At 47.1% G+C, this 11,182-nt stretch overlaps 1 protein-coding gene across 1 annotated transcript; it reads left to right on the top strand.

Moving 5' to 3' along the window:
• Nucleotides 1-1,924: 1,924 nt before the first annotated feature.
• On the top strand, nt 1,925-8,203 carry Smim4 (small integral membrane protein 4). Its single transcript, XM_004661235.2, has 2 exons — nt 1,925-2,147; nt 8,101-8,203. Exons 1-2 carry the CDS (start codon nt 1,997-1,999, stop codon nt 8,190-8,192), a joined length of 243 nt encoding a protein of 80 aa, XP_004661292.1. The 5' UTR covers nt 1,925-1,996; the 3' UTR covers nt 8,193-8,203.
• Nucleotides 8,204-11,182: the final 2,979 nt, after the last annotated feature.

The following is an 11,182-nucleotide window of genomic DNA, read 5'->3' as shown; positions in this document are numbered from 1 at the left end:
AGACGAACTCCATTCAAGCCAGACCTTACAATGAAATTCCACTCCACCACACCCCTACTCCGCCCCCCCCCCCGCCCCCACATCTATCTGCTTGCTCTCTTAGCGCACAGGGACTCTCTAGACAGCCAGCACTTCCAGGGCTCTGTTGGGTGGTGATGAGCCACCGAGCTGGGCACACAGGGTTTTCTTGGGTGGCTTCTGGGTGTAAGGTTGGGTGTAGTGTGTATATTCATGCACCCATAGCTCTCCTGCATCTGGGTTTGAGGACCTGAAGTGCCAGTTCCTTGGGCTGGTGGCTGTGGAGGCCACAAGTGAGTCCCTGGGTGGCATGTCTCTAGGTCCCCGGAGCTAGTTGGGTGCTAGGGACCTGGCCACATGTGAACCTCCTCCAGGCGGACTGACGGACACCCTGCGTGGTCTACTCGCGTGGTCTAGTCCAGAGAACCACCAAGAGAAATGAGAGCAAGTGGTAGGCGGTGTGTGTTTGTGTGTCCACTTCCTGGCCTGCCCTCCAGGGTCAGTGTGCAAGAGGAGCCTGTGTCTGATCCTTTCCCTGATTCTCTCTCTCTCTCTTTAAGATTTTTATTTATTTATTTATTAGAGACAAAGAGAGGGAGAGAGGTAGAGTGACTGAGAATGGGCGGGCCAGGCCTCTAGCCACTGCAAAGGTACTCCAGATGCATACGCTGCCATGTGCATCTGGCTTACGTGGAACCTGTAAAATGGAACCTGGGTCCTTAGGTTTCACAGGCATGCGCATCTCTCCAGCCCATTTGAATAGCAGCACAGAAAGGCCAAAAGAGTTAGGGAGTTGGCAGACCAGGATATGATTTGATCACAGAGCCATCCTCGTCACCAAGGTGTACTTCTGTAATTACCGTGTATAAAGAAGCGATGCAGGGAGCTGGGTGTGGTGGCGGACGCCTTTAATCCCAGCAGTTGAGAGGCAGAGGTAGGAGGATCACCATGAGTTGGAGGCTACTCTGAGATTACATAGTGAATTTCAGGTCAGCCTGGGCTAGATAGAGTGAAACCCTACCTCAGGAAAAAAAAAAAAAAAAAAAAAAAAAAAGTGGTGCAGGAGCTAGAGAGATTGTTCAGTGGTTAGGGCGTTTGCCTGCAAAGCCTAGCAACCTGGGTTCGATTCTTCAGTACCCACATAAAGCCAGATGCACTGTGCATCTGGAGTTCCTTTGCAGTGGCTGGAGACAGTGGCACGCCCATTCTGTTTTTCTTCTTTCTGTGCTATTATATAAATAATAAATAAATAAAAAAGAAGCCGGGTGTGGTGGTGCACGTCTTTAATCCCAGTACTCGGGAAGCAGAGGTAGGAGGATCACTGTGAGTTCGAAGCCACCCTGAGACTAAAGAGTGAATTCCAGGTCAGCCTGGACTAGAGTGAGACCAAACCTCGAAAAACAAACAAGCAAACAAAAAAGAGGTACTGCATAAAAATAAACTTACATAGCTTTATATTAATTTTGGGATCTTTTGTCACAGGATGTTTTTCTCTTGAGGCATTGTCTCACTCTGGAACTCACCCTGTAGTCCCAGGCTGGCCTCGATCTCTGCCTCCTTCCCAGTGCTGGGATTATGCCACTGCACCTGGCTAAATTTTGGTTAAGATAATGCGTGACCGCGTACGTGACTAGCCCTTCACAGGGGTCGTCATTCTGGCGAGGGTATTAAAGAAAGATGGCGGAGGAGGCAGAGTAGGGGGCGCGGCAGTCCACCCGTCCTGCGGCCGAGGGGGGCCGGGCGCGGGGCGGCACCCTGCACGTCGGGGCTCCGCCCGGGGCTTATCCGCCTCCCGGCGCCTGCGCCTGCGCGCTGGCCCGCCCCGCAGAGCAGGCGCGCCAAAGCCGCGCTCTGATTGGCGGAGGCCAGCTTCCGCTCTGCCAGTGCTGAGGCCGGGCCGCGTGCCCTTGCCGTAGGTCGGCTCCCTGCGCGCAGGGCTGCCTCGGCTGCGCCGGGACCCTGCGGGCGTGCGCGGAGCATGTCCTTCAGGGCCCAGGCGAGGCGCGTTCTGCAGCGGGTCCCCGGGAAGCAGCGATTCGGCATCTACAGGTTCCTGCCCTTCTTTTTTGTCTTGGGAGGAACGATGGAGTGGATTATGATTAATGTGCGCGTGGGCCACGAGACCTTCTGTAAGTGGGGGAGGAAGGGTAGCAGTGTCGGTCTCCCGCCGGCAGGGCACCAGCGTCCCGGGTCGTTTTCCCCGGGGGAGCTGGCCTGCGGACCGCTGGTTCCACCCGCGCGGAGCTGCTTGCCTGCGCCTCTTGCTCACTTGGCGGTCTCCGTGCGGCACGCACCGGAGGCCCGCGGGGCTCTTGTTTTCCGAGCACACAGGCGTGCAGCCTTCCTACGTTCTCTGCACTTCAGAAGGACACGAACCTCTTACTCAAGCTGCCCTCCTCTGAGGTCTGCCCTTGACCCTTCTCGGTGGCCTTGGGCCTACGAAACAAGGGCTGCTGACTGCAGAAGGGTACGCGGATCCTGAGAAGTCATAGAAATCCCTGCTAACTGGCTCACTTTTAAGATCTCTAGCACAAAGCCTGGACGGCGGTGGTCTGCTTTGCTTAGCCGATTACCTCCGCCTATGTAGTCAGTCTTGAGGGTCTCACTCTTGTCTTTTTGGTCTGGTGGTCAGAATGCTTGGCATTGCTTTCTTGAGCACCACCTCTGTGGTGGACGAGTGAATAGACTCACTCTACATTCTCTCTGCTTTGCCTCTTTACTGAAATAGTCACTGGTGAATTGCAGACTCCTCATTTTAATTAAAAAAAAAAAAAGACTTATTGGAGAGAGAGGCAGAATGGGCGCGCTGGGTCCTCCATCCACTGCAAAGGAATTGCATGCGCCACCTTATGCATCTGGTTTACGTGGGTTCTGGGGATCCGAACCTCGGTCCTTAGGCTTCGTAGGCAAGCGCCTTAACCGCTGAGCCATCTTTCCAGCCCTTTTTGTTTAAATAACTTTTTTACTTGAGAGAGAATGAATATGAATGAGTATAGGCACATCAGGGCCTCCAGCCACTGCAAATGAACTCAAGCATGCACCAACTTGTAAATCGAACCTGGGTCTTTAGGCTTTGCCGGCAAGCACCTTAACCGTTAAGCCATCTCTCCAGCCCCAACTCGCATTTTAAGATTGTTACATCAAAAGTTTTGTTTTTTTTGGGGGGGGGGGGCTGGAGAGATGGCTTAGCGGTTAAGCGCTTGCCTGTGAAGCCTAAGGACCCTGGTTCGAGGCTCGGTTCCCCAGGTCCCACGTTAGCCAGATGCACAAGGGGGCGCACGCGTCTGGAGTTCATTTGCAGAGGCTGGAAGCCCTGGCGCGCCCATTCTCTCTCTCTCCCTCTATCTGTCTTTCTCTCTGTGTCTGTCGCTCTCAAAAAAAAAAAAAAAAAAAACTGTTAAAAAAAAAGTTTTTTTTGAGGTAGGGTCTTGCTCTAGCTTAGGCTGACCTGTATTCACTATGTAGTCTCAGGGTGGCCTCGATCTCATGGTGATCTTCCAACCTCTGCCTCGGGAGTGCTGGGACTAAAGCTGTGCACCATCATGCCTGGCTCCTACATCAGTGCTTTCTATTCATCTCCCCCTCTCCTACATACATTTGAGACAGGGCTTAGTTATAAGGATCACAAGTCAGAGGATTTTCCATTTTGAGAAAGAGGCTGGGGGGAGGTGGGTTGAGTGAAGCATAGCAGTCCTTGCTCGGGCACCTCGCTGGATTAGGTGGTGTGGAGAAGGCTTCTGGGAAAAGAAAGGCTCGCAAAACTGTTAGTCATGGAAGTACTAAGAGATCCTCGAGGCTCGTGTGCATACTGTTTGATGGACTGAAGCCGATGAACAGCATGAAGGGTGAAGTATTGAGAGGGTATCTGAGCTGGGCCGTTAAGGGCCTGAACAAAAATAATGTATTCTTAGTATTGTAGGGCTCTTTGTAGAGAGCTGGGTTGTCCAGAGCAGAGAAGATGGCAGTTTGACCGGTAGAGGGAGATCAAGAAGTGGTGGAATTGTGGCAACCCAGATGTAGTGCTAGTACCTCTCTTGAAGATGGGGGTGACCTTGGCTTCCCGTGGGGACATGAGATGAGGGTGATTATATAGATGAAAGCTCAGGAGGCAGATCTGGGCCAAAAATGTGGATTTGCAGACCACAGGCAAACTGTGATGACATCATGAGGGTTACTACACAAGCCCAGAAGACAAGAGGTTAAGGAAATGTGACTGTGAAAGGGAGGTAACTCCTTGCCTTAAGAGACAAGGATATGAACTGAGCAGAAGTTATGGGCTTGGGAACTGTCCTTTTCTGTTGAGAGAGAGGTTTGTGGATATGTATGGTGAGTAAAGAAGTGTGGGTCATGGCTGAATATGCTGCAGCCAGCGATTTCAAGGGACAGTCTCAACAAAATGAAGCAGAAAAGGGAAGATGCCGGAGGAATCTCTGATTGGGGTTTGTCAAAAATATCTTGACAGGTGTGAAAGAATTTTAGTGGCATGACAGTAACAGAGAACAGGGAAAGACAGGGACCAATGTGGCTGGAAAAGTGAGTGAGCTCCAGTGACAGCAAGGCCAGGTGGGGCTGGAATGGCAGAGAGGTGGTGGTTTGAGCAGAATTCCCATCATGGAACACTGCAAGTGACTGGAAAAGTCAAGGAGATGAAAGGGGCCTGTGCTCCCATCCCCAGTATGGGCCATGCCCATGGAGAAGGAGCAGGATCAGGCAGGATCCTGTGGTTTTCAGTGACTGAGTTGGAATGATTAAGAGCAAGTGCCAGCAGAAAAGATGCTGACAGACAATGGCATAAGCTCTGAAGAAACAGTTTTTTTTTTTTCTTCCCAAGGTAGGGTCTCGTTCTAGCCCAGGCTGACCTGGACTTCACTATGTAGTCTCAAGGTAGCCTTGAACTCATGGCGATCCTACTTCTACCACCTCAGTGCTGGCTGTGATATTCAGGGCGCCAGCCACCATGCCTGGCAAGTTTTCATGAGGGTACATCTGCAAAAGAAGCTGACTTCTTTCCCCAGAGAGCCACAGGGCCAAAAGTCTTCCAAGGGGACAGGTTAATTTCAGAGAACAGAAAAACCATGACTAAGATGTATGCCAGTCCATGATTCTAGTTTTGAAGATAGTATTTATCCTGCGATTTATCACTAGAACTCCATTAATGTAGGCCTCAATCAACTCATTTTAAGTTGAGTTTGACACTGAGTTCACATGTTGAAATTTAAGAATAGTGAAGGGCTGGGAAGATGGGTTAGAAGTCAAAGGCGCTTGCTTGCAAAACCTGCTGGCCCAGGTTCAATTCCCCAGCACCCATGTGAAGCTAGATGCACAAAGGGGTGCATGTATCTGGAATGTGCAATGTCAGAAGGCCCTGGCATGTCCATTCTCTCTCTCCTTGATATAAATAAAAATATCAAAAAATAAAAATAGTCAGCTGGGAGTGGTGGCACACACCTTTAATCCTAGCACTTGGAAGCAGAAGAAGGAGGATCGCTGTGAGTTCAAGGCCACCCTGAGACGACATAGTGAATTCCAGGTCAGCCTGAGCTACAGTGAGATCCTGTCTTGAAAAACCAAAAAAAAAAGTCAAGATTTAGATTTACTGATTGAATTATTATTATTTTTGGTTTTTCAAGGGAGGGCCTTGCTCTAGCTGACCTGGAATTCACTCTGTATTCTCAGGGTGGCCTCTAGCTTTCGGCAATCCTCCTACCTCTGCTTTCAAGTGCTGGAACTAAAGGTGTGTACCACCACGCCTGGCTTTTTTTTTTTTTTTAAGATTAAAAAAAATATTTGAAAGCAGAGAGACAGACAGAATGGCAGTGCCACGTTTCTAGCCACTGCAAAAGAAATCCAGATGCATGTGCCCCCTTGTGCAGCTGGCTTACGTGGGTCCTGGGGAATCGAGCCTGGGTACTTTGGCTTTGCAGGCAAACACCTTAACTGCTATACTATCTCTCCAGTCCTGCCCCCCCCCTTTTTTTTCCGAGGTAGGGTCTCACTCTGGTCCAGGCTGACCTGGAATTAACTCTGTCATCTCAGGGTGGCCTTGAACTCATGGCAATCCTCCTACCTCTGCCTCCAGAGTGCTGGGATTAAAGGCTTGCACCACCACGCCCGGCTCCTTTTTTTTTTTTGAGGTAGGGTCTCACTCTAGTCCAGGCTGACCTGGAAATTACTGTGTAGTCTTGTGGTAGCCTTGAACTCATGGTGATCCTCCTACCTCTGTCTTCCGAGTGCTGGGATTAAAAGCATGTGCTACCATGCCAGGTTTGGGTTTTCTTTTTAAATTTTGCTGAATTTTATTTGCAATGCTAGCGATTGAACCCAGGGCCTTGCTCAAGCTTCACAAATGCTCTAATACTGAGCTAGACCCCTAAGCCCTCTACTTAAAATTTCTGTTTCTTTTTTTTTTTAACTTTTTTTGTTTAGTTTTATTTATTTGAGAGCGACAGAGAGAGAAAGAATGAGAGAGAGAGAGAGAGAGAGAGGGAGAGAGGGAGGGAGGGAGAGAAAGAAAGAATGAATGGGCACACCAGGGCTTCCAGCCACTGCAAACGAACTCCAGACGCGTGCGCCCCCTTGTGCATCTGGCTAACTTGGGTCCTGGGGAATCAAGCCTCAAACCGGGGTCCGGGGTCCTTAGGCTTCACAGGCAAGCGCTTAACCACTAAGCCATCTCTCCAGCCCAAAATTTCTGTTTCTTAAAAATCTAAGCATTAAAAAAAATTGTTGTTGTTGTTGTTGATTTTTACCTATTTATTTGAGAGTGACAGGGAGAGGGAGAGAGTGGGAGAATGGGCATGCCAGGGCTTCCAGCCACTGCAAATGAACTCCAGATGCATGCGCCCCTTTGTGCATCTGGCTAATGTGGGTCCTGGGGAATTGAGCCTTGAATCAGGGTGCTTAGACTTCACAGCAAGTGCTTAACCGCTAAGCCGTCTCTCCAGCCCTGTTTTTAATTTTGATAGCGCCCATAATTGTAAGACAACCATAATTCCTTGCCCCACTACCACTTCACAAATCCACCCTCCATCATATCCCCCGCTACTCTCAATTGGTCTCTTTTTTATTATGATGTCATTATCTTTTCCTCTTATTATGAGGGTCTTGTGTAGGTAGCACCAGGCACTACAAGGTCATGGTTACCCAGGCCATTTATGTATGAAGATTGCATTGTAAGCAGTCCTACCCTTCCTTTCCACTACTCTTCCACAGTGGACCCTGAGCCTTGGAAGGTGTGATAGAGCTGTCTCAATGCTGAGCACTCCTCTGTCACTTCTTCTCAGCACTTTGGTGCCTTTTGAGTCATCCTAGGCCATCTGAAAAGAGAAGCTTCTCTAACCAAAAGTGGTGGGCATAATGTATGCATTTAGCCAGACAGCAGCAAGTCTTAACCCCTAGGGCTCATAACCTCCCTCGCCATAGGTTTTTGACTAGGTCTTCAGTACCAGGCATGTATTCCCTTCTGTGGAGCAATTAAAGAGCAATTGGTTTTCCCCATAACAGACATGCCACATTTGTACCTGTTGGCTCATTTGGCCTGGCTGGCCAATCTTAAGTCTTGCAATGTTTACTGTTGTTTATCACCACTGATGACTTCTTTCTCCCATGGAGCTGCCTGGAACGCTTTCTCCAGTTTCCTGTCAGCTGGGCCACAGGGAAGAGGTTTTTCAGATCAGCTCCAGCTTGACTTCTCAATGGCCTTGCAGCCCATGCATGTGGAATCTTCACCAACAGTGTCATGCCATCTATTTCTGGTGGGAAACCAAGAGCCTTGGCAATGGCCTGTAGTGTTTTGGGGGCATCAACTGGCCAACAACTCACTGGAAGGTATCCCATCCCTGACACTGAAATTTTTCTAGTAACAATCTATGGCTTGTGGGTGTGACATTATCCAAAAAGTAGGTTTCCATATGGTTTACTCATAACATCTTGGATTTTGATTAACCCTCTTCCCACCCTGCCTTTACTTAATCCCTTCCCCTGACTTCACTTAGCCCATTGCACTCCTTGTAATCTGTTCATCTACTTAACATATTATGTAATGCCCTCTCCTTAAGTAAGTAAAATTTTTGTTTGATACAGATGATGTCTACCGTAGAAAAGCCTCAGAAAGACAGTATCAAAGAAAGCTGGAAGATGCAGCAGAGATTGAACTTCAACAGTCAATAAAGTGAATATGAATTTTTACTATTGGTTTGCTTTCTTTTTTTTTCCTGAGACAGGGTCTCACTCTGTAGTCTAGGCTGGCCCCGAACCCACAGCAATCCTTGCTTTGGCCTCCCTCAGCTCCTTACACTTAAGAGCTCTTATTTTTGCTGGTTCTTTAGCAACTGCCTTTTAGGCCAAGAACTGCTTTGACAAAGAATTTTCATAGTTTTACAGTCTGCTCGAACACATCTTGTCAGTGTTATACTTGGGATAAACTTGTATCTTTCCAAAAACACTCAGCCAAGTAAGTCTAGTGCCATGAAATAGTTCTTAAGCAATTCAAAGATCAAGACATTTTGCAATGCAGTCTGAATTGTGAAACAAAGTTTTTATACAATAAATGATAGGTTTTCTTTTTCTATTTTTTTCAGCATGAAAGATCTCTTTTGCAAGATCATCTCAACTAGGATAACTATATAGGTAACAGTTCTCTCCCTACCAACTTGTAAACTTTCTGTTAGGATAGTGGGAATTCCTTATTGACCTAGGACCTCCAGGATTCATACTTTTATGAAAATGTTTCTCTGTGCATCTGCTAAAGACAAAGACATCTGCATCTCCATAAGAAAGTTAACCTACAGGGTAAACAGTTTTTAACTTTAAAGACAGTCAGAGGTACAGTTTACTGAGGGAGATATAGCAGTCTGACCCAGTGTTATGTTTGGGTCACAGGTAGAAAAAGGAAAGGCACCCACATACTTGGATAACTACCTTGAAGGAAATTACATTCTAAAGGCTAAGTTTGCCCCCTCCTTGAGGTAGGGTATCACTCTGGTTCAGGCTGACCTGGGATTTACTATGTATTCCCAAGCTGGCCCTGAACTCATAGTGATCCTCTTACCTCTGTCTCCTCAGTGCTGAGATTAAAGGTGTGCGCCACCATACCCTGCTAATAAAGGCTAAGTGTTGTTTTTTTTTTTTCTTTTGAGGTAGGGTCTCACTCTAGCCCAGGCTGACCTTGAATTCACTATGGAGTCTCAGGGTGGCCTCGAACTCACGGCAATCCTACTTCTGCCCTCCTGAGTGCTGGGATTACAGGTGTGCGCCACCACTCCCAGTCGGGCATAAAGGCTAAATTTTAAAGTCATTTCTAACTATCAATGAAGAAATAGGCAAACTGATGCTTAAGGCCATAGGGTATTCTCAAGTTGATCTTGCCATAAGTATGTCTCCTAGCTGGGCCTGGTAGTGTAAGTCTGTAATCCCAGTACTGATGAAGTGAATCAAGAGGATCAGGTGCTCATGGGCTACTTGAGAACCTGTTATGAAAACCAAACCAAACTAAATGTCTCTTACTTTTTTGGGGGGGAGGGGGAGTTCAAGGTAGGGTCTCACTGTAGACCAGGCTGACCTGGAATTCACTATGTAGTCTCAGGGTGGTCTCAAACTCATGGCGATTCTCATACCTTGGTCTCCCAAGTGCTGGGAATAAAGGAGTGAGCCACCATGCCAGGCCTCTTACCCCATCTGCATTAGGACCAAAGAGCCATAATTAGGGCTGGAGAGATGGTTAAGGCACTTGCCTATGAAGCCTAAGGACCCAGGTTCAATTCCCTAGTAACCATGTAAAGCCAGATGCACAAGGTGGCACATGCTTCTGGAGTTTGTTTGCAGTGGCTAGAGGCCCTGGCATGCCCATTCTCTTATCTGCTTCTCTCTATTTCCTCCCCCAAATAGACAAGACAAAAAAAAAGCCATGATTGGTCAGATCTCATCAAATCACTCCTTACAGCAAGCTCAGCTCCCTGTTGGGAGGTGGTTTGGGTACGTGAAGGTCATCACCAGTACCACCAGGGAGCAGGGTGTACTGCATCATAATCTGCCCAGCTGTGTCAGGGAGAGCTGTGGTCCTAATCTTAGAGATACTTCAATGATTTGACTGCTGCCTAAGAAACGAGTCTGATTTTCAAATATAGGGCCACATTCTGGTTCTTCCTCACTTCCAGTTTTAGAATATGGTACATACCTTTTATAGAGAGTAACAGTAAATGTTCATAGAACCATTAGTTAGCTTGTGTTGGCCATGTCTCCTTCCTTGGACCATCCCTGCTTCCTAAGTGGATCACCCTTTCTCTAGGGATTTCTTCTCCATTTCTCTCAGTTTTATTAAAAAAATAACAAACTTGAAAATGGTAAGATAACATCTTGAATGGTTTGGAAGCTATGAGTAAGAACTCTAACCAAAGTGCAAATTTTTACCTGCCTCAAGGATTGTTTGTGGTGGCTGGAAAGATGGTTCAGAGATTAATTAAAGATGCTTGCCACAAAAACTTATGAATATCTAAAACAATTTTGAGCAACAAAAATAAGGCTGATTTAAACCTTAAATTACAGAACCATAGTAACAAAACCAGCATGGTACTGGCACAAAAACAGACATTAGATCAATGAAACAGAATAGAGGACCCAGATGTAAGTCCAGGTAGCTATAGCCACCTGATCTTCGACAGAAATGCCAAAAACACTCACCGGAGAAAAGACAGCCTCTTCAGCAAATGGTGCTGGTAAAACTGGATATGTATCTGTAGAAGGATGAAACCAGATCCTTCTCTCTCTCTCTCCAAGCATAAGAATTAAGTCCAAATGGATCGAAGACCTGAATATCAGATCTGAAACTGCTAGAGGAATAAGTAGGAGAAACCCTATAACATACACTGGCAAAAACTTTCTGACTATAACTCCAAATAGCTCAGAAAATAAAACCAAAGTTCAACTGCTGGGACCTCATGAAATAACAAAGCTTTTGTACAGCAAAGAACACTTGAGTAGAGCAAAGAAGCAGCCTACAGAATGGGAGAAAATTTTTGCCAGCTATACATCTAATAGAGGGTTAATATCTAGGATATACAAAGAACTCAGAAAACTAATAAGAAATCAACCCAATTAAAAAATGGACTATGAAACTAAATAGAGAGTTGTCAAAAGAAGAAATACGGATGGCATATAAACATCTAAA

Source organism: Jaculus jaculus, chromosome 16, assembly GCF_020740685.1.
Source record: "Jaculus jaculus isolate mJacJac1 chromosome 16, mJacJac1.mat.Y.cur, whole genome shotgun sequence".
Classification (NCBI taxonomy): Eukaryota; Metazoa; Chordata; class Mammalia; order Rodentia; family Dipodidae; genus Jaculus; species Jaculus jaculus.
The sequence above is the reverse complement of the archived record's forward strand: the minus strand, read 5'-3'. Positions and strand labels throughout refer to the sequence as shown.